The following is a 24,082-nucleotide window of genomic DNA, read 5'->3' as shown; positions in this document are numbered from 1 at the left end:
ATGGCAGGACAAGGGGTAATGGGTGCAAACTGGAACACAGGAGGTTCCACTTAAATCTGAGAAGAAACTTGTTTGGGGTGAGGGTGGCAGAGCCTGGCCCAGGCTGCCCAGGGGGTTGTGGAGTCTCCTTCTGTGCAGACATTCCAACCCCCTGGACACCTTCCTGTGTAACCTCAGCTGGGTGTTCCTGCTCCATGGGGGGATTGCACTGGATGAGCTTTCCAGGGCCCTTCCAACCCCTGACACTCTGGGATTCTGTGATTCTGTATTGTTCAGGTGCTGCTCTCCTGTTTGCTAATTAGGATCTTTCCTTGTCCTCTACCATGCAAGTTATATTTTTTATTATTTGATCTCATGATGCAAGTGATCTGAGAGGGGGGAATAAAGGGGAAGAGCCTGAGGCTGATTTTCCGGGGCTACGGATGGGAAATTGGTGCCATCAGGAGCGTTTATCCCCCCCTGAGTTCAGCAGCCTTTGCGGCATCTCCTTCCCCTGCATGTGTGTCATTTTAAGTGCGGATTGTTATTTTACTTGATTTTCCGTGCACGTGGCTGTGTAACCGCGACCCACCGCTGGTCGCTCGTGTCGCCGGAAAATGTGAGCGCAGCTCTAACCGAGGCGAGAGCGTCGCTCCCGGCAGGACCGGCTGACGCCGCGCTCGGTTTCCTGCCGGTAAAAACACCGTCAGGTCTCCTTTGGTGACGACGGGGGGTAAAATTGGGTTTGAAGACGCGGGATGTGACCTTTTCTCGTGGTTTCATGGGCTAGAAGGCTCCTCGGTGGGGGATGCTGCTGCAAATAAGCACGTGTGATCTGCTGAGAAAGTGGAGCAAAACCCTTGCTGCTTCTCGGGATTAACTTCCAGCCTAAAATTCAGCTATTCTTTTGAACATCCCACCTGGGTTTGGGGCCGAAAGTAGCTTTTGAGACCTGCCACCGAGGCTGAATTGTCTCTGTAGGCGCCGGGGTTGGGTTTGATGCCGGAAAAGACACCGAGGTGTGGGGTGAAAGCTGAAACGGGAGCTCGAGATCTTGGAAATGAGGATGAATAATGAATAAATGGCTCTTGCTTTCCAGCCCTGCCACTTGATACTCGATAAGGGGTGATGGTTTCGAGCTAAAGGAGGGGAGGTTTAGATTAGTAATAGATATAAGGAAGAAATTTTGGACACTGGGGGTGGCCTGGGGTGTCTCCAGGAGTGGGAGGACAGGCTGAGAGTTGGGGTGTTCAGCTGGAGAAGAGAAGCTCCGCGGAGACCTTAGTGTGGCCTTTCCGGGCTTAAAAGGGGCCCATAAGAAAGATGGGGACAGACTTTTGAGCAGGGCCTGTTGTGATAGGACAAGGGGTGGTGGTTTAAACTGAAGGAGGGAGATTCAGGCTGGATATAATGAAATTGTTGTCCCTGAGGGAGGTGAGAGCCTGGCCCAGGTACCCAGAGAGGTGGTGGATGAACCATCCCTGAGACACCCCAGGCCAGGCTGGACGGGGCTCTGAGCACCCTGAGCTGGTGACGATGTCCCTGCTCATGGCAGGGGGGGATCTCAGTGATCTTTAAGGTCTTTTCAACCCCAAATATTCTGTTATTCCATGATTCTGATACACTGTGTGGCGAGGTGACGCACTGTGACGAGGAGCATCACTTGACCGCAGCCATGTACTCCTGCTCCCAAACTGGGATTCTGAATCCCTTTTATTTCTACCCTGCCTGTGTTTCAGGCTGGGTTTGCTGCTCTTTAACCCAGCGGCCGGGCGCATATTGGAGGTGACGCGCTTTCACACCGGGGCTTTATCGTCACTACCGTCAGGTTGGCAAATCACTTTTTCCATGAGCCGCTTGTTCATCTTGTGGCAAGTTCAGCCAAAAAACCCATTTCCTTGCCTGTGGGTGATGCCCTTGAAACTTCACTGAGCTTTATACATCAAGAGCAAAGGTGTTGAGTAGGAACCCCCGTCCCCTGCAAGATCCAATGATGCATAAAACTCCCCGCAAATGTGGGCACACAGTCCTGAAATACCCGGTGATTCCTTTGTTTAAGCAACTTTTGGGGCAAAATTTTGCTTTCCGGATGGATTTTCCTGCAGGACTCTGTAGCTCTTTGTCTGTCCAGCCACAGCGTGTTTTATCGGGATCCAAACGTGACTTTGCAAGGCAAATTAAACCACGATCCGCTCTGCGGACAACGTTTGGATCCCAAATTTGCCTGAGATGATTCTTACCTTTTGCTTTACTTGTTGAATGTCTGTTGCTGTGTGTTTTTAACAAGATGTGAAGGCTGGTGAGCTGATAACTCGATTTTGGTTTAGATTTTGATTTCCCAACAGCGTAGCTGAGCTTTCTCCACCCTTTGCCTGCTGGGTACTAAAGGTGGCAAAAGGTGAACTGAGATAATTTACCCTGAATTTGGGAAACGAGGGCTCCTGGTGATTGAAACCCTTCCATGCAAACCTCCCCCCAAACAAGCGTCTCGGCGCCTGTGCTGCTTTCTCGAGCTGAAAACCACCACGCACACGACATGAGGAGAGGAAATCTGGTGCTTCAATGAATAATCCCGTGGCTGAGCGCAGGTTTTAGGTGCAACGACAGCCCCAAAAAGCTCCTCCAGCCCTGCAGCTGCACCTTCTGCCCCAGAATGTCCTAAATATTCTATAGAAGCACCGGGTGCTGCCTTTACTAATACTTTCTTGCTGCCTATGTGTCGACACGCTTTTTGGCGGCTTCCTGTTGGTTTTATTTCTGAGCGACTCAAATCTCCCCACCCCCCTCTCATTTTTTGATATATTTTCTTTCAATTTTTTGTTCCTTGTTTTCTCCCGCAGCAGAAACAAGCGCTGACGAAGCCCTAAGTGAACACCCCGAGACACTCGCAGCCATTTCAGCTCTGATCTGAGCTCCCAGGGGAGTTTAGGTCTGTAATTGCAAAGAGCTCGGCTTATTTGATTTCATTTTTATTTGTAACCACTTAGGCTTAGTCCACTGCCCAGGAAACACCTCCTGGTGCAGCCTTTGCAAGGAACAGGGTGTGGATGGACTTTGGCCTTTCCGCCTGGTTCCTGGGGGGAAAAACAGTCTGTGTTGGGACTTGGGGATCTGTAAGGCACTGCTTAAAGCCAGGCCTGGCTTGAGCCTGGCTTTGCCACCGCAAAGGGAGCCAGAGAGGTGTCAAGGTTTAAATTTGGGCTGCAGTTCTGCAAGCAGAGCTCATCAAGGATGTTAAAAGTGTAAATAAATATTCAAGGTAGGGCTTGAAGCGGGGGGGGAATAAAAAGCTTTGACTGAACTAGAAGTGAAACTTTAGCGAGCTGCTGTTAATCAGCTGCCGGTGTTTTGACACTTAGTCATCCTTTAAAATTGCAGTTCCGTGCCGTGCAGAGATGAATTTTGGGGAGGAGCTGGGGGAGGCGGGTTGGGAAATGGAGAATGTCACGGGGCCGGGCAAAACCGCTTTGTAGTTTTTAATCTCTGCACAAAAACACAGAGCGGCCAAGAGTCTGCTCGGCGTTGGCTGGAGCTGCACCGGGCAGCCGGGGCTGGAGCGATGGCGACCACTGCGCCGATGTGCTGCCAGATGTGTCTGATCGGTGTCTGCATAGGTGGACCCCACATCTCCAGGGGACACTGACATTGACAACCAGTGACAGGACAAGGGGCAATGGGTGCAAACTGGAACACAGGAGGTTCCACTTAAATCTGAGAAGAAACTTGTTTGGGGTGAGGGTGGCAGAGCCTGGCCCAGGCTGCCCAGGGGGTTGTGGAGTCTCCTTCTGTGCAGACATTCCAACCCCCTGGACACCTTCCTGTGTAACCTCAGCTGGGTGTTCCTGCTCCATGGGGGGATTGCACTGGATGAGCTTTCCAGGGCCCTTCAACCCCTCACATTCTGGGATTCTGTGTGACACACTGAGTGTGTCCCCTCTGCTGGGGGATGGCAGGGACAAGGCTGTAACATTGCACCTTTTGCTGGGTGCTGAAGGAGGAACAGGAGGTGGGTGAATCAGAATCGTATAATCATAGAATCATTTTGGTTGGAACAGCCCCTCAAGATCATCGAGTCCAACTATAACCCACCCCTGTCTCTGCCCCATGTCCTGAGAACCTCATGTCCGTCTGTCCAGCCCTCCAGGGATGGTGACTCCAGCACTGCCCTGGGCAGCCTGTTCCAATGCCCCACAGCCCTTTGGGGAAGAAATTGTTCCCCAGATCCAACCTCAACCTCCCCTGGCACAACTTGAGGCCGTTTCTTTGTGTCCCTGTCTCCCCTCAGCTCCTGTTCTCCAGCTGAACCCCCCAGGTCCCTCAGCCGCTCCCATCACCCTTGTGCTCCAGCCCCTCACCAGCTCCGTTCCCTTCTCTCCACTCGCTCCAGCACCTCAAGGCCTTTCTTGGCGTGAGGGGCCCAAAACTGTCCCCTCTGGTTCGCGCTGTGCCCATCTCATGCTGGAGGAGACACTTGGGAGCAGATCTGCTTTCACAGGGAAGGCCCCATGGAGCTCCAGCTGTTCCAAAGCCTGGCTGCACCCTCCTCTTCATGTGTTCAACGGGTACCTGGTGACCTGGTGACCTGTCTTCCCGGCTGTAACCAAACCACGGCATTTTGGGTGTTGGTTTTTGGGTGCTGAGACCTCTGTGTGACCTGCTCAGACCATCATCTGACCCATCTGACCTGTGGGAGAGGTCTTGGTGTGGTGTGGGGGGTCAAGGCCACATGTCACCCTGAGCTTTCGTGGAGCTTTTTTCACACACCTTGTGCTGAGACAGCGGATCTGAACCTGGTTCTTGAAGGGCAGAGCTGTGGCAAAGTCCTGCTTGGCCCTGCTTTGAGGCCACCTAAGAAGATTTTGAGGTCCTGTGGCCATCCACATGCTACTCAGGTACCTTTAGGGCCTCTTTTTGGCTTGAGACTCAAGGGTGGCAGATGGTTTCTGACCCACGACCAACTGAAATGGGTGGAGAAACTATGGTCAAAGCATTTTCTTTCACCAGCACGTGGAGGAGCAGAAGGTCGGGGTTTGCACATCGCCGCCTGGGTCCCGCGCTGCAGATCAAGTGTGGGTTTCATCCTGGTTGTATTTACTGATGGTGAAGTTGCTCGTATCTTCTTGGAAAGCGCTCAGGTGCCTGGTAAAGCGACGTGGGAGGTAGGACGGCCTGGTGGAACCTACTGGCGTTTGAAGACCATCTCTTGCAGCTCTCCTGTAACACCTGGGGATACGTCTCTCCCCATCTCTGCTCTCAGAAGAAGCACATCCTGAGAAACCAGCTGCCTCGGCAAGTTTTGGGGGCTCACGGTGTTAATCGGGGCGGTTTTTGGCATTCGTCGAGTGCCTTTTGGCAGCTGCTCGTGGGGAGGATGTGCTCCGACTCGCTCGGCTGTTTGAGCAGGAGCTGCCCCAGAGGTTGCTCCTCGCAGGGTGGGTGCTGGTGGGTCTCTGCCTCTGCTTGTTGCTCGTTGCTTTTCTGCCTTGGGCGAGGAATCCAGGAATGATGACGACAACTTCGCCCTCTTGATCAAACAACAGCGCCGGACCTCTGCGTTAGAGACATCCCTGTCCTGCTGTGAGAGGGGGTGTGAGGAGAACCTTGACTGGTACGTGACGTGAGTCATGGAATCATAGAATTGTTTTGGTTGGAAAAGACCCTCAAGATCATCAAGTCCAACCATAACCCACCCCTGGCACTGCCCCCTGTCCTGAGAACCTCATGTCCGTCTGTCCAACTCTCCAGGGATGGTGACTCCAGCACTGCCCTGGGCAGCCTGTTCCAATGCCCCACAGCCCTTTGGGGAAGAAATTGTTCCCCACATCCAACCTCAACCTCCTCTGGCGCAACTTGAGGCCATTTCTTTGTGTCCCTGTGTCCCCTCAGCTCCTGTTCTCCAGCTGAACCCCCCAGGTCCCTCAGCCGCTCCCATCACACTTGTGCTCCAGCCCCTCACTAGCTCCGTTCCCTTCTCTCCACTCGCTCCAGCAGCTCAAGGCCTTTCTTGGCATGAGGGGCCCAAAACTGCCCCCAGGATTCGCGGTTTGGCCTCCCCAGGTCCCAGCACAGGGACGGTCACTGCCCTGGGCCTGCTGGCCACACCAGTGCTGGTACCAGCCAGGATGCTGGTGGCCTCTTGGCCACCTGGGCACACGCTGGCTCACGTTCAGCCGCTGTTGACCAACACTGCAAAAGTGGGACGAGCAATTTCTTGGTTCGTACGTCAGAGCAGCTGCAGATCGTGTTGGTTGCTGGAAAGGTCACTTTGCGCAATGAGGCAGCTTGGAGATGTGGAGATGTGTGGACCTCACTGTAGAGAATCCTCCAGGGAAGCTGCAGCAGGAGGTGATGCTCCCAGATGTCAGAGCTCTCTGCAAGGGGACAAGCTGGGTAGGAAAATGAAGCGCACAACCACGAGGTTGCGAAATAAAGTCTGTACCAGAATTGGTGGGTGTTGTAGAGCAAATCTTGTGGTGCTTTGGGTGAGGGTTCCCTCAGCACCCATGGGTGATCACCCAGCACCCTGGGAAGTGCAGCGGGCTAGTGGGGAATGACCCAGGGGAGCAAAGAGGGGACAAGAGTCTAAGCCTGAAATCACTGCCCAGATGCTCTTAATCTGGTTCAGAGTCCGAAGGAAGAAGGGGAAGGTCGTCAGTTGGTTAAACTCACTGTACGGTGCATTTTCCTTTGCAAAAAAAATGAGGGGACCTGTAGCAAAAGCTTGAAAATTGTTTCTCTTTTGTGTGGTTTGCGACTGGAAACAGAAAAGGGAAGAGGCACTTTGAGGACACGCGTTTGCAGCCGCTGAAGAGCATCTGAGTGCTGCCCCAGGGGACATCGTCACCGCATGGCCCCACAGATACCCCGCTGTCCTTATTCAGTTGCTTTGCCAGAGCCCAGCGTGTTTTCCTTCCAATTTGGGCCCCAAACCTCCTGGATCGATGCTGGAATCTCCTGCTTTGCTGTCCTTGGTTGTCCGGCTGCCTCCAAACCTTGTTGCCCTCACGGAGAACATGATGGAGCAGAGGAGGTTCCACCAAACCACCACCCTTTTGAGGATTTGTGACCTCTCTTGTATCTTCCGTAGCGGTAATTTCTTTACACATTTGAGTAGTGGCTTCACAGGACCACCACAGAAGGAGAATTTTTGGAGATGCGGAGAAATAAAGTGCAATTCTTGTGCTGGTTCCTCTTGAAAGCGCAACGTGGAAGTGGTTGCCCCAGAACATTTGGTTTCAAAGAAGCTGGGGTGGCTATTGCAAAAACAGAAGGCTCTGAAAAACAGGGGATTTGGAAGGTCAAAGGGCAGCAAATAATTCAAACTAGCTGGTATTTCTGCAGGGCTTTGGTAAGGAAATGGTCTGAAATGGCCGAGATAGGCTCGAAAACACCCAGAACTTCCCTAAACTGCTTCCAAAGAACGGAGAAGCTCTACTGATGCTCTTCAAAAATCACCGTCTGGGATCTGGGTGTTTGAAACCACTTTGTTCTGGCGATGCAGCAGAGGAAGCGTCTTTTTGTATGATTATTTTTCCAGCTTCATCAAGCACCTCGAGCTGACGCCGGCGAGCACGAGAGACATTTAAGTGGAGTGACGTGAAGCTTGAAGGACATGGAGAGGTGAAGAAACGCCCTCTGATCCTGGGCAGGCTCTGCGAACACCACTGACCTCCTGCCTCCTCCTGCCGAGCTCTCTGTGCTTTTCCACCTCCAGAAACACTAAGAAAACTCTATGGAGATGTCCTCCCCAGCTTTCCTTGGCCTTTAGCCTTGTCCTCGGAGAGGTGGAAGTGGGATGGTGCTCATGGAGCAGTCGGTGCAGCTCCAATGTGCTTTGTTATGGTCAGTGAGTTCCCTAAGGTACTATATGAAACATAAAATACGTAGAGTAATAACATGTATGTAGTGACACAAGTGGTTTACTAAAATATTGTTGACGCTTTTTTCAGGTAGAATATTGTGTAGTAAAATAGCAATTCCTTTATTTCCTGTCTTTACCATAATCTTGCCAGTATGTATATAATTAACACAAAGAAAAAGCTGAGTGCATGTGGAAGACAATGATTCCTCATAACGCATTTAATATCTTAGACTGCAAAATCTGTTTCCATTATCATATTAAATCTAAGCAGACGGTTGTCTTTTAAAACAGCAATATCTTTTATTGACATATCCAAATATTTGAGGTCCTGCCATTACTTTTTACTCAGAAAATATGGGGGTATATTTGCCATTAATTCAGATTAAAAAGTAGTGCTTTTGAGAAGCAGTTGCCACAGAAGGCTGGATTTCGTATATTTGATTTTTTTAATCCCTGGGAGTAGAAATGAGTTTAAATGCTCCTCGAGAACAGAGTGTCCAACTTATTATACTGTTTGGTGACAGTAACTATAGGAACGGGGACGCTGTGACATCTAAAGAAATCACTTTCATGGGGTTTCTTGGCAAATCCATTCCCCATTCTCCGGACACAAGGACACCAGGATGTGGTCGCTCCACCAAAGGGCTCAGAAAGACTCGTTCAGCTACTGAAGGAACAGTTTTTGCTCCGTGAAGCCCTCGGGGCTGGAGGAATAAAGCACAATTCCAACCTTGCCGACAGCTCCGAGTGTCCTGTTTTGCATCGAGATAAGTCTGTGCATTCTGCGCATTCCCCGCGTGCCGTGCCGTTCCCAACCCACCTGCCTCCGAGCAAAGCTGATGTTTCTCCTTCCCCAGCCAGGAAAGGGGATTTTTCCCGAGCAGAAAGCAGATTTTGAGGCATCCCTGACTCCAAATGAGGAACCTGCCACCCCAAAAGTCTTTTAGGAGGGTCTGTCCAGCGCTTCCATCTGTAATTACTGCAGCGACCCAAATCCTCACGCGGTCCCAGGCGCTTCCAGCACAGATCGGTACCCAGTGCTGTTGTGAAGCCGGAGCCGCCTCCATCCCAAGCGATCCTGGTGGGTTTGGGCTGGAAAGGGCTGGGAAACACTGCACAAAGTGCTCAAGGAGCAGGAGAACTTCTGGGTTGTGCGCATCCATCATTTATAAGGAGATGCTGATGCTGCGCTGCCTGAGCTGGCTCCTCCGCGCCCCTTCGGCCACGGAGCCTGTTGTTGCCTCTGCTTTTCCGTTTGGTTGTTTTTGTGGCAAGTCTGATAATTCATGGCTTGTGACGTGCAGCCGGCTGCCTCTGGAATGCAGCTCCGGAGGAACCGCCGGCACCTGAACTTTGCTTAACCCACTTGTGTGGAAGACCAGTAACTTCTTTTAAATGAATATACTCTTAACCCTTGCCTGCCTGTGAGTTAGAATCACAGAATAGTTTGGGTTGAAGGGACCTTCCCAGCCCCCAGTGCCCCCCCTGCCATGACAGGGACATTTCACCAGCTCAGGGTGCTCAGAGCCCCGTCCAGCCTGGCCTGGGATGTCTCAGGGATGGTTCATCCACCACCTCTCTGGGTACCTGGGCCAGGCTCTCACCACCCTCAGGGCAACAATTCCTTCCTTAGATCTTAAATCTCCCCTTTTTAGTTTAAAACCATCACCCCTTGTCCTCTCACAACAGGTCCTGCTCAATAGTCTGTCCCCATCTTTCTTATTGTCCCCTTTTAAGGACAGAAAGGCTGCACTAAGGTCTCCCCGGAGCTTCTCTTCTCCAGCTGAACCCCCCAGCTCTCTCAGCCTGTGCCCAGCAGAGCTGTTCCAGCCTCGGGTCATTCCTGGGGCTCCTCTGGCCCCTCTCCAGCTGCTCCATGTGTGTCCTGTCTGGGGACCCAGCGCTGGACGCAGGACTCAGATTTACTTGCGGTAGCAGCGCTCTGCTGCTCCTCTCTCTGTCTTTACAGATATATTTGGGCACAGAAGAAGGAGACAAGTCTTCTCCTCCGGGGGAGTGTGGAACTGCTGCGATTTGTGGTGGCAGAGTCCCCGAGCACCGACAATTACCAGAGGCAGGTGCAAGAGCCGCTCTCACCTTGCAGGGTTAATTAAAGGGATCGATTTTTGTTTGTTCTCTGTGCATGGGTTTAATAAGGATCTGAAAGCACCAGCGTCAGGCGCTGCGGGATCGTGTTCTCTTTGCCCCATACGTTGGCTGCTTCCCCTTCTGCCCCGTTTGCGGCAGAACCTGCCAGGTTGTGCCCTGTGGTTTTGTATTTTTAACCTTGCGGATAAACCTCCAGCAACCACTGTGAGGCTTTTGTTTGCAAGCCCAGACGGGGCTTCTCTGGGTAGGAAGAGTGTTGGGGAGCGATTTAAACCCCGATTCCTTGTGTGTTCCACAGGCAGCAGCTCCCATTACACGTGCAAAATGATGATTTTAAACCCTCGCTCGTCGAGGTGTAATGGTAACGTCTTGCTGGATGCAAAGAAACACCTTGTTTAGCTCGGCGCTCTCTTATTTTAGGTGATCTGACCCTAAGGAGTCTGCGTTGGGTTCCCTTCCAGCTGCAGGTAAATCCTTCTAAACGTCAGGTGGGGAGACCAGAAAGCCTGGGAGATATTGGGTATTTGCATTCTGCAAACTTTGTTGGATAAATCCTGTTCTGCCAGCGTGTCTTGGTACCTCCTGGATGAATTAGTTGCTCCTTTTCCTCCCCCGGCCTCCCAGGTTGGGAACAAAATCCTGCTCAGTGGAGACTGTAAAATCACGGAATAACGGTGCCTCCTCCTATACCAAAATTAAGCATGTTTCTCCAAAATCAGCCTTCCTGAGAAGAATGGCCTTTCTGGGGTGACCAGCCCAGATGAATTCAACAAATCTCTCCTCCCAGGGCATAAAAATACACATAAACCCCTGCACAACAACTTGTTTTCATCGGCAGAAGCTGCTCTTGTCCTGGGGGAGGTGTCGCAGCTACAGGCTCATCCCTCCCGTGTTTCCTTCAAGCATCTTTGTCCCGGCGCTGGGGACGTTGTTCGTGTTTCACAGCGTTGCGCTGATCTAAGGGCTCGGGGGACCTGGGTTTGATGACACGAGAAACGCCTGCAAAGTCTCTTTAATCCGCCTGGGCTCTGCTTTCCAGGCGCGTTTAGCTGAGTCAGGTCTTGCTGAGCTCCGCCTATGAGCTCCCACCACCTTGGTGGCAGCTGCTGTGGTGCTGGTCAGACTCTGAAAATAAATCCAGCTGCCAAAGAGGGGATGGTATGGGAAGGATAAAACCTGCCGTGCTCCAGGCACCTCCCACGTTGGGTTTTTTGTGCTTTCCAGATAAACGTGGCCATCCAAGCACTGACCTTCCCCTTCTCACCTCCCCTGGGTGCTTCTTCACCTTTTCTTTTACTTCTCTTTGCTGTAACCCCCTGGGACGGGCTGTATCTCCCTTGCTTCTCCATCTGCAGGGCAGTAGCCCCAGGTGGCAGCTTTCACCCATTGAACTTTCCTGCCCTCTCCTGTGTTCGCAGGGCTCTCCCTCCTCCTCCTCCTCCGAAAGCTTTGCTGACAGCAACATCACCAGGCAGCGAACGCCTCAGTTTCTATTTAAACCGATTAAACCCATCGACGAGCGTTAAATGAGTTTAATCTATTTGATTTGCCCCGTGTGCTAATGGTGTATAGATCTGCGGAGCGCATCGTAGGGACGTGTGAGCGGCTGGAGGTGGGACGGGGTCTGAGTTTTGGAAATGCCTCTGCCTGAAGCTTTCAGGGTTTGACCTGGGTGAGGAATCAGCCTGGGGGTGGCCGAGATTGAAGTTATCTGATGGTTGTCCATTCGAGGCCAAGATGATTCAGGAGAGGTGTAAAAAGAGCCTTGGAAAGGGGGAGGATTAGCATGTGAGTATTGGGAGAGGGCTGCCTGCTGAGTCCTGAGCTCTCCTGGAACGAGGTGACGGGATGGGTGAAGTTCTGGGTGTTGTCTGGGTGTCACCGTCCCTGTCACTGCCAGCGCCACCACCCATTTATTTGCTCAGAAACCTGAATTTCCTCCAGTTATTTGCACCACACAGCTGCTGAGCTGCACCTCTGTTTGAAGCACTGCCAGAAGCATCTCTGGGTAACCACCTTTTACCCTAAATACCATTTTTTCCCCTGTCCTTCCCATTTACCTTTCTAGGATCATATTTTTGTGATTGCGGATCTTGTCTGGTGTTTCCATCCCAAGTCTGTTCCTGGGTTGAGACCTAAAAGGGAGCAGAGCTGAAGTTCAGAGCTTTGCAAGGTTGGTGAGAGCCCGGCCCAGGTTCCCAGAGAGGTGGTGGATGAACCATCCCTGGAGACATCCCAGGCCAGGCTGGACGGGGCTCTGAGCACCCTGAGCTGGTGAAGATATCCCAGTCATGGCAGGGGGGGCACTGGGGGGCTGGGAAGGTCCCTTCAACCCAGACTGTTCTATGAAGGCTTGCCAAGACATCACCTCTATCCTGCCGAGCTCCTGGTTGACCCCGTGTTCTCTGACTTTTCCGACTGGTGATGCAGACGTGCGTCTCGCTAACGAGAACACATGGATGTGTCTCACCACTCTGTGTTCTTTCCTTTCCTCCCCAGGGAGCTTAAACTGCGAAACTATGAGCCCGAAGATGAAGAGCTGAAGAAGAGGAAGATGCCCAAGGCCAAGCCGGTCTCAGGTGGGTGCGAGGGGGCGTGTGGGAGGTGAAACGACGGGGTGTGAAAGCAGAAGCGTTGTCAGCGGTGGTGCTGGTGCTTGTGGTGTGGCCTCTGCTGCTTTGTTCTGTTCTGGAGGTGTGCAGGCCAAGGCAGATGGAAGAATCACTGATGGTGGGGGTTGAAGGGACCGCTCTAGATCTCCCAGCCCACCTGCTCATGGAGGGTCACCAGAGCAGATCACACAGGGTCACCAGAGCAGATCACACAGGTGGGTCCAGGCGGGTTTGAATGTCTCAGAGAAGGAGACTCCACACCCGCTCTGGGCAGCCTGGGCCAGGCTCTGGCACCTCCCAGCAAAGAAGTTTCTGCTCATGTTCAGATGGAGCCTCCTGTGTTTCAGTCTGTGCCCGTTGCCCCTCACCCTGGCGTTGGGCACCACTGAACAGAGTCTGGTCCATCCTCTGACACCCACCCTGAGATACTGATCCATTGATCACATCCCTCTCAGCTTCTCTTCTCCAGCTCAACAGCCCCAGCTCTCTCAGTCTCCTCATCACAAAGATGCTCCAGACCCCTCAGCATCTTTGTGTCCCGTGCTGGACTCTCTCCAGTAATTCCTTGTCCTTCTTGAACTGGGGAGCCCAGAACTGGACCCAGAACTGCAAATGTGGCCCCACCAGGGCAGAGCAGAGGGGGACAATCACCTCCCTCCACCTGCTGCTCACCCTCTTCCTCATGTCCCCCAGGTCCCATTGGCCTCTTGGCCACAAGGACACGTTGGTGACTCGTGGTCACCCTGTTGTTGACCACAACTCCCAGGTCCTTTTCTGCAAAGCTGCTTTCCAGCAGATCCCCCCAAGATCCCTTTGCAGGGGTTCACTGGGTGCTGCGTGAGCTGCTCTCCCCCAGCACATCCCATTCCCTCCCCAGGGTGTGCTCGGAGAAGATTGAGGCAGCACTTGTGGCTGTGAGGACAAACAAAACCAGTGTGGGGAGCTGCACCGAGCCAGCGTGCTGCAAAAGGGACGGGTTATCCCTTTTCTTTCCAAAATTCAGGTAGCTTGGAAACCTCTGTGTTCCTGCTCGCCACAACCCAAGGTGGAAAAGCCACTGGGATGTACAGTGTGTTTCAAAAAGGTGGACCCAGCTTCCTAGAAGCACAGAATCATTTTGGTTGGAAAAGCCCCTCAAGGTCATCAAGTCCAGCCATAACCCACCCCTGTCCCTGCCCCCTGTCCTGAGAACCTCATCTCCGTCTGTCCAGCCCTCCAGGGATGGTGACTCCAGCACTGCCCTGGGCAGCCTGTTCCAATGCCCCACAGCCCTTTGGGGAAGAAATTGTTCCCAGATCCAACCTCAACCTCTCCTGGCACAACCTGAGGCCGTTTCTTTGTGTCCCTGTCTCCCCTCAGCTCCTGTTCTCCAGCTGAACCCCCAGGTCCCTCAGCCGCTCCCATCACCCTTGTGCTCCAGCCCCTCACCAGCTCCGTTCCTTCCCTTTCAAAGCAGTATGTAACATTTCACGATGCCAACATGTTACAATTGCGCAAAAAACGCTTTAACGATTTATCACATTTTAGTAACCTTCTTATAAATCCTCTGCAGCCTCTGACCTATCCCCAACGAGAAAAAGTCGCAGGGTGTCATTTCAAATCAGCTCTGTCTCTTTGAAACACCCCGTATTTCGGCAGCAGCATGAGGGTGGCAGGTAGGAGATGAGCGTCCGCAGCCCCATGGGGTGCTGGTGCGTCCCAGCAGCCGTACTGGGCGCACTGGGGCTCTCCCGCTGTTGCTGGGCGAACGTGGCGCTCGCGGCTTCCATTGCTTCATCATCCTCTCTCGCCCGTGGGCACTTCACACCCTGCGTTGCACAACCGGGGTGTGTGTCTGAGCACCCCGAGTCCAGCCCCAAACCCAAGCGCTGATACTCGGGAGAGCCGAGCTCTGTCTGGAGGATTCTCAAGCAGATTCAGGCTGGTTTTGTTGTTTGAGTTACCTTTAAACAAATATTAGTCATGAGTCCAGGGCGTCTGGGCTGTTATTTCCTAGCGTTGAACCTCCCCGCAGCTCTTGAGAAGGAAGCGAAGGGTCGAAGTTTCCTTGATCTTGAAATATGTGAGTCTTCCTGGAATAGATCTCTTTAAAAACGCCCTAAATAAAAGGGCTGCCTTGGGGAGCCCGGCGGAGACCTGCTCGGTAGGAACGCTGACGCCGCACTTTCCTTTATCCTTTTGTAACAGTGGCAAACTCCCCCCGACTCTTCCCCGGCGAGTGGTTTGGAATTGAGAACAGCGATTTTTGACCGTTTCCAGCAAAATTCGCGCTCGCTGCCAGCCCTTCATTCGGAGCCACAGTGCCCTGCGGTTCCCCGTGTCCTCGGGGACCTTGTGCTGGGGATGGAGGAGCCGGAACTCACATTAAATGTGCCTTGGGCATATTTGGGAGCAGGATTCACCCCTCGGGGATGTTCTCCCTGGTGCCCGCACCCTCGTTGCTCACACACCCAAGTTGAAGGATGAAAAGCTGGTTTTCCACCTGTGCTTTGCCCATTATCCCCCAAATCTGCAGCCTTTACGTCAGCTCTGGGCTGGAGCTTGATTTCTTCAAGATATCTCAGGCAGTGGCCTTGTAAATGAGACTTGGTGAGTCAAATTCCAGTGGAAACACCCGCTGAGCTGCAGGTCTTGCGAAAAGAGGACTTGGACCCAGCAGAATGTTGCTGCTGTTTGTGGTGTTAAATTCTTGTTGGGTTTGCATCATTTTCAGATTATTTTTAAGAGTCTCTGAAAGGGTTTGGGTGGTGGAGGGACATTTCTACCCCTGTGTACTTGTGTGTAGTTTAAGGCGAAGATGCTCAAATAAGCTTTTATAAAAGCTTTTGAGAACTGAGCCCAGCACTCGGGTGGGTTTCCCGGTGTCGTCCCCTTGCTGACTTGCATTGATGCTGGTCCTGTTTCCCCATCTAGTGGAAGACAAGGTGAAGGACCAGCTGGAGGCCGCCAAGCCGGAGCCCATCATCGACGAGGTGGTACGTATCTTCAGAGCCGCTCCGCCGTGATCCCTGCGCCTCCGGGCTTGAACCTCACCCGGGTGTCTCCTCTTTCCCCACAGGACCTGGCCAACCTGGCACCCAGAAAGCCGGACTGGTGAGTGTCCACAGATCTCCTGGGAAAGAGAGGACTCTCTGCTGGGAGGAGTGGTGACACTGGAAGCTGTGCTGCCATCCAGAGACCTGGACAGGCTGGAGAGCCGGGCGGGGAGAAAATTAATGAAATATAATAAGGGCAAGTGTAGAGTTTGAATCTGGGCAGGAGCAACCCCAGGTTCCAGTGTAAGTTGGGGAATGAGCTGTTGGAGAGCAGTGTAGGGGAAAGGGAGCTGGGGGTCCTGGGGACAGCAGGGTGACCATGAGCCAGCACTGGGCCCTTGTGGCCAGGAAGCCAATGGGACCTGGGGTGAGTTAGAAGGGGGTGGTCAGTAGGTCAGAGAGGTTCTCCTGCCCCTCTGCTCTGCCCTGGGGAGACCACACCTGGAATCTTGTGTCCAGTTGTGGCCCCTCAGCTCCAGCAGGACAGGGAACTGCTGCAGAGAGTCCAGCGCAGCCACCAAGATGCTGGAGGGAGTGGAGCATCTCCCGTGTGAGGAAAGGCTGAGGGAGCTGGGGCTCTGGAGCTGGAGGAGAGGACACTGAGGGGGGACTCATTCCTGGGGATCAATATGGAAATGGGGAGTGTCAGGAGGATGGAGCCAGGCTCTTCTGGGTGACAACCAGTGACAGGACAAGGGGCAATGGGTGCAAACTGGAACACAGGAGGTTCCACTTGAATTTGAGAAGCAACTTGTTTGGGGTGAGGGTGGCAGAGCCTGGCCCAGGCTGCCCAGGGGGGTTGTGGAGTCTCCTTCTGTGCAGACATTCCAACCCCCTGGACACCTTCCTGTGTAACCTCATCTGGGTGTTCCTGCTCCATGGGGGGATTGCACTGGATGAGCTTTCCAGGGCCCTTCCAGTCCCTGACACTCTGGGATTCTGTGATTCTGGGAAAGGGCTGTCGGTGTCACCGGTGGGTTCCTGTCAACTCCAGGTTGGGTTAAAAGTGCTAGAAATGGGAAACCCAGCCTTGCTGTTGAGGAAGACGAAAGACACGGTGTCTTCCCTTTTCCTGCTTACACCCAGTGACTCTGCTGCTCCCTTTGGGGTGTTTGTCACCACGGTGGCCTCAGTGACAAGGGATACTCTGGACACTGGGTTGTATCATGAGCTGCCGCGGTGGGAGACACACAGTCTGCTCTGTGGTGTTCATGGGAGAGAAGGAGTTTCTCTCACACGGGGAAAGGTGTGACGTGGTCCCTGCCTGGGGTGAGGGTTTGTTCTGACATTGTCACTCTCCTCCCCAGGGATCTGAAGCGAGATGTAGCCAAGAAACTGGAGAAGCTGGAGAAGAGGACGCAGAGAGCCATCGCTGAACTGATACGTGCGTCACGGTGCCATTCACCAGTTGTTCCAGAGGGATTACATGATCCTTACTGGGAGCCTGGGGCCTCGCTGTTGGGCCAGGGACTGGTGGAATCATAGAATAGTTTGGGTTGAAGGGACCTTGAAAGCTCATCTAGTCCAACCTCCCTGCCATGACAGGGGCATCTTCACCAGCTCAGGGTGCTCAGAGCCCCGTCCAGCCTGGCCTGGGATGTCTCCAGGGATGGTTCATCCACCACCTCTCTGGGTACCTGGGCCAGGCTCTCACCACCCTCAGGGCAACAATTCCTTCCTCATGTCCAGCCTAAATCTCCCTTCTTTAGTTTAAACCATCACCCCTTGTCCTATCGCAACAGCTCAGGTCTGTTCCCAGGGAGTATGGTAGTTTGGGATGGTTTGGGGTTCTCTGCCGTCTGCGTACCCCGATATCTCTAAGCCGCTGCTGTTTCTCTCTCGCAGGAGAGCGGTTGAAGGGGCAGGACGAGGAGCTGGCGTCCGCCGTCGTGTCAGCAAAGCAGGAGGGAAGCGACTCCGACTGAGCGGATCCATCCCGCCCGCCATCCCGTTACTCCGGGTGGAAGCACCTTGTTGGGACACGCTGCTCCCCAGCGCTTTGCTCGGAGCCCACAAATCCCACCCAGCCTGAAGGAGAGGAACAGATCCAAGGAGCTGTGCTGTCCTCCCTCTGACCGTTCCTCTGTTGGGGAACATTCACAGGTGGCTTTTGGGGACTGTGTGGGGCTGGTGGGAGCAGGACAAACACCCACATCACCTTGAACCTCAGCTGCCAGGACTTGGAGCAAGGGAGGTGAAAGAGCCAGTGCAACAGGAGGTAAATTCAGTCCTAACTCCCCTCTCACTTGATGGGTGAGCAACAAGATGCCCGGACAACCAAGAGCAGCCCTTGGAGAGGCACCACCATTTCCCAGGGGTCTGACGCTCCTGTCCCTGCGCTGAGATCCCTTTTTCACGCTGCTCCTTGCTGCAGAATTGCTGGCGTAGCTGCCACGCGGGGAACAGTGACGTGTCTCGCTCTGGAGAGCTGGCTGTGAGTATTTGGGAACATCCGTGGCCCAGCTGAGGTTAATGTGGGGTTAGTTCTGTTTCCTGAAGTTGTCCCGACCCTCCAGGCTGTGCAGCATGTACTGCTCCTCTGCGTGTTTTATAATTGATAAAGTTTCTTGGTAACAAATCTTTTCATAATAAAACCATCCCGTAGTGGAAGAAGTTGTCACTTTTTCTGCAGAGAGCTGGGTGGAGGCAGCTGATTTCATCTCCCTTTTGTCTGCGGGGACTCCAGACCTGTTTGCTTGTCCCTGTCCCCGTCCCCTTCCTTTCCCGGAACAGGGAGCAACAGGCTTCGGTTTGTGTAAGTTTGAGGTGGCCAAGCTGTAGCTACGGCAGGTTGAGCACAACTCCTGGGGCTGATGCCACTGGGGGAGGTGAGGGGGTGGGACCACCCTGGATCTTCCCTGGGAATCTTTGTTCTGACTCTTGGAAATCTTGCAGGATCTTGGCCAGGCCTGATGGCGCGGGATCCTGAATCCTCTGTGTTTGGTCCAACAGTGGGTTTAGAATCAGTTTGGGTTGAAGGGACCTTAAAGCTCCCCCAGTGCCCCCCCTGCCATGAGCAGGGACGTCTTCACCAGCTCAGGGTGCTCAGAGCCCCGTCCAGCCTGGCCTGGGATGTCTCCAGGGATGGTTCATCCACCACCTCTCTGGGTACCTGGGGCAGGCTCTCACCACCCTCAGCAGCCAAAAATTTAATCCTGAGGTAAAACATGTGGTGCGTAGGGCTGTGACAGCGGTGTTCACAGAACACCCGTGGTGAAAATAGGGGGCTGAGGTTGCCTTGGAGGGGGATGGTGTTCCTGGCTGGACCAGCTCCCTGCTCAGGACAAAATCAGTCCCAGCCATGCTACAAACAGACTGATGGACGTTGGTCCCTCAGTGCCCACCGCTCTGTGCTGAGGACACTTGCAGGGTTTTCCACCTGCGAGAGCCCCGTTTAGGTCGAGAGAGTTTCTCCTGCCCCTCTGCTCTGCCCTGGGGAGACCACACCTGGAATATTGTGTCCAGTTGTGGCCCCTCAGTTCCAGCAGGACAGGGAACTGCTGCAGAGAGTCCAGCGCAGCCACCAAGATGCTGGAGGGAGTGGAGCATCTCCCGTGTGAGGAAAGGCTGAGGGAGCTGGGGCTCTGGAGCTGGACAAGAGGACACTGAGGGGGGACTCATTCCTGGGGATCAATATGGAAAGGGGGAGTGTCAGGAGGATGGAGCCAGGCTCTTCTGGTGACAACCAGTGACAGGACAAGGGGCAATGGGTGCAAACTGGAACACAGGAGGTTCCACTTAAATTTGAGAAGAAACTTGTTTGGGGTGAGGGTGGCAGAGCCTGGCCCAGGCTGCCCAGGGGGGTTGTGGAGTCTCCTTCTGTGCAGACATTCCAACCCGCCTGGACACCTTCCTGTGTAACCTCAGCTGGGTGTTCCTGCTCCATGGGGGGATTGCACTGGATGAGCTTTCCAGGTCCCTTCCAACCCCTGACATTCTGTGATTCTGTGATCCGTTTCCACACGAGGCGTGGAGCAAAGATCTGGTGAAGCGCCACCTCCTTCCTCCAGTTTTTATCCACAAGCGGCCGTGTGAAGCCCTCCAGCGTCTCCTCACTCTTGGCTGTTTGTTTCTGGTGTTTGTGGCCGTCCCTGCTCTGTCTCCCCCTTGGGCTGGTTCTTGTCACCCCTTGGAGGGAGCAACAAGGAGACAAACGCCCCATGGAGCGAGGGGAGACCTGTACCCACCCGGGCCAGCGTCCAGCTCCAATGTTGGTTCTGATCTCCCATGGAGCTCTGTAGTGGAAAAGCACCTGGAACAAAAGCCCGGCCACCTTCTAAGGGGTCATTTTTGGGGTATTTTTATTGTTTCACTCTATTCTTCCCTGTTTTTTGGCAAGAAAACCAAGATGCATCACCAGCCTGGAGGCTCCATCCAGGGACAGGTGGGTGCTGCTTGTGGTGGGTGCTCTTGGTCATCAGGTAACGCTGCCCCGTGGATCTGCTGATCGGGGACATCCTGGACACCGGGCAGAGCACCTCATGATGCTCCAGGGATGCTTAAAAACGGGAAGGACCCCCCACCTTGTGACAGCGATGGCTTCTCTGCCACCAAAACGGAGCTGCCGGAGATCAAGGTGAGTATTCAGTGATCGCTGCACCGTGCGGGTGTATTTGTGGTTAATTATTAGTGACCCGGGCTGTCACATACTTTAATTGTCATTGGGAAGGGAATTAGGGGAGCTGTGGAACCGCAGCCTCTTCTGCATGAAACGCCCTGTAGATGTCACCAAACCTCCGTGTTCAAAACCATGTCTGGCTAGTCCCGGCAGCTGGACCCTGCACAAAGCCGAGCTTTGCATCCTCCGGCTCGTCCATCCACCCACTGCATGGTCTTATCCAACCAAAATGATTCTGTGATTCTATGGAAAATGAAGCCAGAAGCCCACGGCACCCAAGCTGTGTCTGATGGCACGGCCCGTTGTCCCACGTGTTGTCCCTAGAGGTTGGAGTCACCTCTGGAGATACTCTAGTCCAAGCCCTGCTCAAGCAGGGTCAGCTGGAGCAGGTGGCCCAGGTGGGTTTTGAATGAATTCATGTGTCTAATGAGGCAGCAAAGCACTGGAGAAAGGAACTTGGGGCCCAGACCCAGAAGTTCTGCTGTTAGGTGACCCAGAGTGACACCACCAGGGCTTCGGCAGAATGACCTGGAACTGTGCATTTGCCACAAAATACCCTCAAAATGTCATTAGGGTCCAAGGACCTGCGCCTGGGACATGGCTGTGCCCTTCGCTGAGATTGTGGAGGGGATCCAAGAGAAAAGGGTGAGGATGGAGCTGTTTGGGATGGTGCGAGGGGCTCTGCGATGCTTCCTTGAGGCTGAACTCTGCCTAAAATGTCTTTTTTTTTGAGGGTTGGAAGGCATCAAAAAGATCCACATGTGGTTTTGGGGTGTGTTTCAGACCAAAGGGTCTAAATGGGGCTTGAGGAAGCTTCAGCTCAAGTGACAGAGCTGTTGCAGAGCCCAGAGACTGACAACACAGGGCTGGTTGGTGAAGAAAGGTCTTGAGATGGTCTCCAAATAGCTTTCAAATGATATTCTTGGCTTTCCAAGATGTACTCACCTTTCCTTTCCATTGGTTATAGGGCTGGGTGCGCACCCCTTGCTGCCTGAGCTCCAAGAGGTGTGGGTTGAACATCTCCTGCTCTTCTTCCCCCCTACAGATGGCTGGAAAGCATCAGCCTGAAACTCTTGAAGTCAATGAGAGTCAATCAGGCACACAAACGTCAGTCTCGGTGTCTACCTGTGAACAGCCTGGAGGAAAATGGAATTTCCGAGCCGGGGATGCTGAAAGGGAAAGAAAAATAGAGCTCCTAGGACCTCAGATCTGGAACCGAACCCATCTGTTAACGCAACGAAATTCAGCTGCCCAGGCTGTTTCTGCTAGCAGGCCATCTCAGTCCCGACTTAATATTTTATAGGCCACATATATCTATATATGTATTCACGAAAAACAAATGAACAAGCCCCAAATACAGATGTAGTTGGGGAGAAGTGTCCCAAGGTCTGTGCTGGTGCCTCCGGAGCTTGGGACCATTCAGAGATGGTTCCTCGCGTCCACGATATGATTGTCTGCTCCACCACCACAAGGCCAAATCCCAGTGTCCAAGTCCCACCAAGACTTGGTGCATGTGTTTGAACATGAGGGTGTTGGATGGATGTGGGTTTAGGAAAGCGGAGCATCGTTTAAAAGGCAATTCAGCCTGGAGAAGAGAAGCTCGGGGAGACCTTATTGTGGCCTTTCTGGAGTTAAAAGGGGCCGATGAGGAAGATGGGGACAGACTTTTGAGCAGGGCCTGTTGTGACAGGACAAGGGTGATGGTTTAAACTAAAGGAGGGAGATTCAGGCTGGACATGAGGAAGGAATTGTTGCCCCGAGGGTGGTGAGAGCCTGGCCCAGGTTCCCAGAGAGGTGGTGGATGAACCATCCCTGAGACATCCCAGGCCAGGCTGGACGGGGCTCTGAGCACCCTGAGCTGGTGCAGATGTCCCTGTCATGGCAGGGGGGCACCGGGGGGCTGGGAAGGTCCCTTCAACCCAAACTCTTCCATGGTTCGAAGGATGCTGGAGGACATCCTTCCCAAGTATTGGGGGCTTCCTCACTTTGCAGACTGTCTTGGCCAAGGTCTGTGTTTGAGAAGCAAAGAAGTTTTTTCCAGGGTTGGTATTAGGCACTTTGACCAGTCCAGGATTGCATGTGGGGTGCAAAGAGAAGGGTGCCCTAAGCCTCAGGAGAGCAAGGGTGAACCATCAAGATGAACCACCCCTGTCTTCACTATGGCATGAAGGAGCCTGAGTCCAACCTTTTGGGGGGCCAGTTGCACCCTGCCCGTTTTGAGGATGACACCCCATGAGTGAATTCTCCTCTGGGGAGGGAGGGGCTGCTGCAGGACTTGCCCCAAGCAGAGCAGGAGGACAGAAAGACCCATTGAGTCCATTTCCAGTAAGGGTGATGGTCCGTGGTTCCCCGTGGGAGGAGGATGCTGCCGGCTGGTGGTGGGGAGCACAGCTGCCTGCTTGGTGGGGAGCCACTCTTTGATTTTCTGGGGTATTACTGCATTTGCTCCACCTGTTCTCTGTGATTTATTTGAGGAAATCTTGTTGTGGTTAAGGTCCTTGCTCTCCGGGCCGTGCAGAGCTGATTGCACAGCCCTCCCAGGACATCGCGTCTTGCTGGGGCTGAAAACCACCTGTTGGCAAAGCACCCGAGTGACCCGTAATGTCGTCTCACACCTTCTCTGCTTGGAGGACCTGAGAAATGACCTTTTGCTGGATGATGGGCCTCATCGGTTGACCTCCCCGCACACCTCGGCAGCACCACTGGTGAGCCGCACCAGCCCTCTGTGTGTAATTAAGTGCATCTTGATTTATTGCCCCTGCAATTGTTCCAGGCTTTAGAAGAGAATTTAGCTAAATCAAATTAAGCTGCTTCAGTTCTGAATAAGAACGTCCTGACTGGGTTTTAATGCATTTTAACTAATCCGCTGTGGGGCTTAACTCGGATTAATTTTCCCCCGTGTCTCCGGGTAGACGAGCCCTCAGAATCAAAGAAGTCTGAATTTAGGTTAATTTACTTTAGATGTACATCAAAAAGCTGAGAGAGTTGGGGTGTTCAGCTAGAGAAGCTCTGGGGAGACCCTCTTGCAGCCTTTCTGGACTTAAAAGGGGCCAATAAGAAAGATGGGGACAGACTTTTGAGCAGGGCCTGTTGTGATAGGACAAGAACTTTTAGGACATTGGTCCTCTGGCTTACTCAAAATATCAATTTTACTGGGAACTGGAGTGAAAGAAGGAACTTGATTGACTTGATGTCCATTATTGAGGGACCTCCAAAGTAATTAGTTGAACTGGACATGTGTTGGGCCCACTTACATGTAGTCAGATGGGCTTCGTGGTCCTGCAAGACCATGGAGCTCAGCCTCATGGCCCAGGCCATCACCTGCTAATCAACTGAAATGTGATGAAAGAGAAGTGTTGATCAAATGATTAATGAGATTAATGGATTCAGGAGTGTATATTTTAGCTGCTGAGATATGAAGTGGGATTTTGCCGACTTATGTATGCACGGAAATTTAGTAAAACACAGAAGGATTTGAAAAAACACATTTTAAACCTTCCTGTTTCTGTTCGTGTTTGGCTTGGCTGCTGTTCCAGCCGGTGAATAGCTGGTTAATCACACGGCTTTGCTTTGCAAGCAGCTGGAAGCGGCATGTGAATGAAGCAGTGAGAAGGAGGAACCGGTTTCGTGGTGTCCACTGTCATTAGGACAGTCTTAATTGATGTGGAAGAGGTCTCTGCTGCAGTGAGGACTATGAACTGGGGAATCGTCCTTGTGCGTGGATGAGAAGCCCTTCTCCTTTGGATTTGGCTGAGCGATATCCTTAGCATTCATTATCGGTGTCAATACGATGAGGAATAAAGGGTGCAATTCTTACTTGGGCAGAATTTCTATTCTATTCTATTCTATTCTATTCTATTCTATTCTA

General features: G+C 53.0%; 1 protein-coding gene across 1 annotated transcript in view; it reads left to right on the top strand.

Moving 5' to 3' along the window:
- Positions 1-18,209, top strand: part of CCDC12 (coiled-coil domain containing 12) — a 49,416-nt gene extending 31,207 nt beyond the window's left edge. Inside the window, exons 3-7 of the mRNA XM_082046779.1 lie at positions 12,449-12,528; positions 15,475-15,536; positions 15,620-15,654; positions 16,904-16,980; positions 17,442-18,209. Of these exons, the coding sequence (XP_081902905.1) occupies positions 12,449-12,528; positions 15,475-15,536; positions 15,620-15,654; positions 16,904-16,980; positions 17,442-17,521 (334 nt within the window). The 3' untranslated portion in view covers positions 17,522-18,209. The remainder of the gene's footprint in view (positions 1-12,448; positions 12,529-15,474; positions 15,537-15,619; positions 15,655-16,903; positions 16,981-17,441) is intronic.
- The last annotated feature ends 5,873 nt before the right edge of the window (positions 18,210-24,082 follow it).

The sequence above is a fragment of the Streptopelia decaocto genome, assembly GCF_964273445.1.
Source record: "Streptopelia decaocto genome assembly, chromosome: 2".
NCBI lineage: Eukaryota > Metazoa > Chordata > Aves > Columbiformes > Columbidae > Streptopelia > Streptopelia decaocto.
This window is presented reverse-complemented; position numbering and strand designations above follow the sequence as displayed.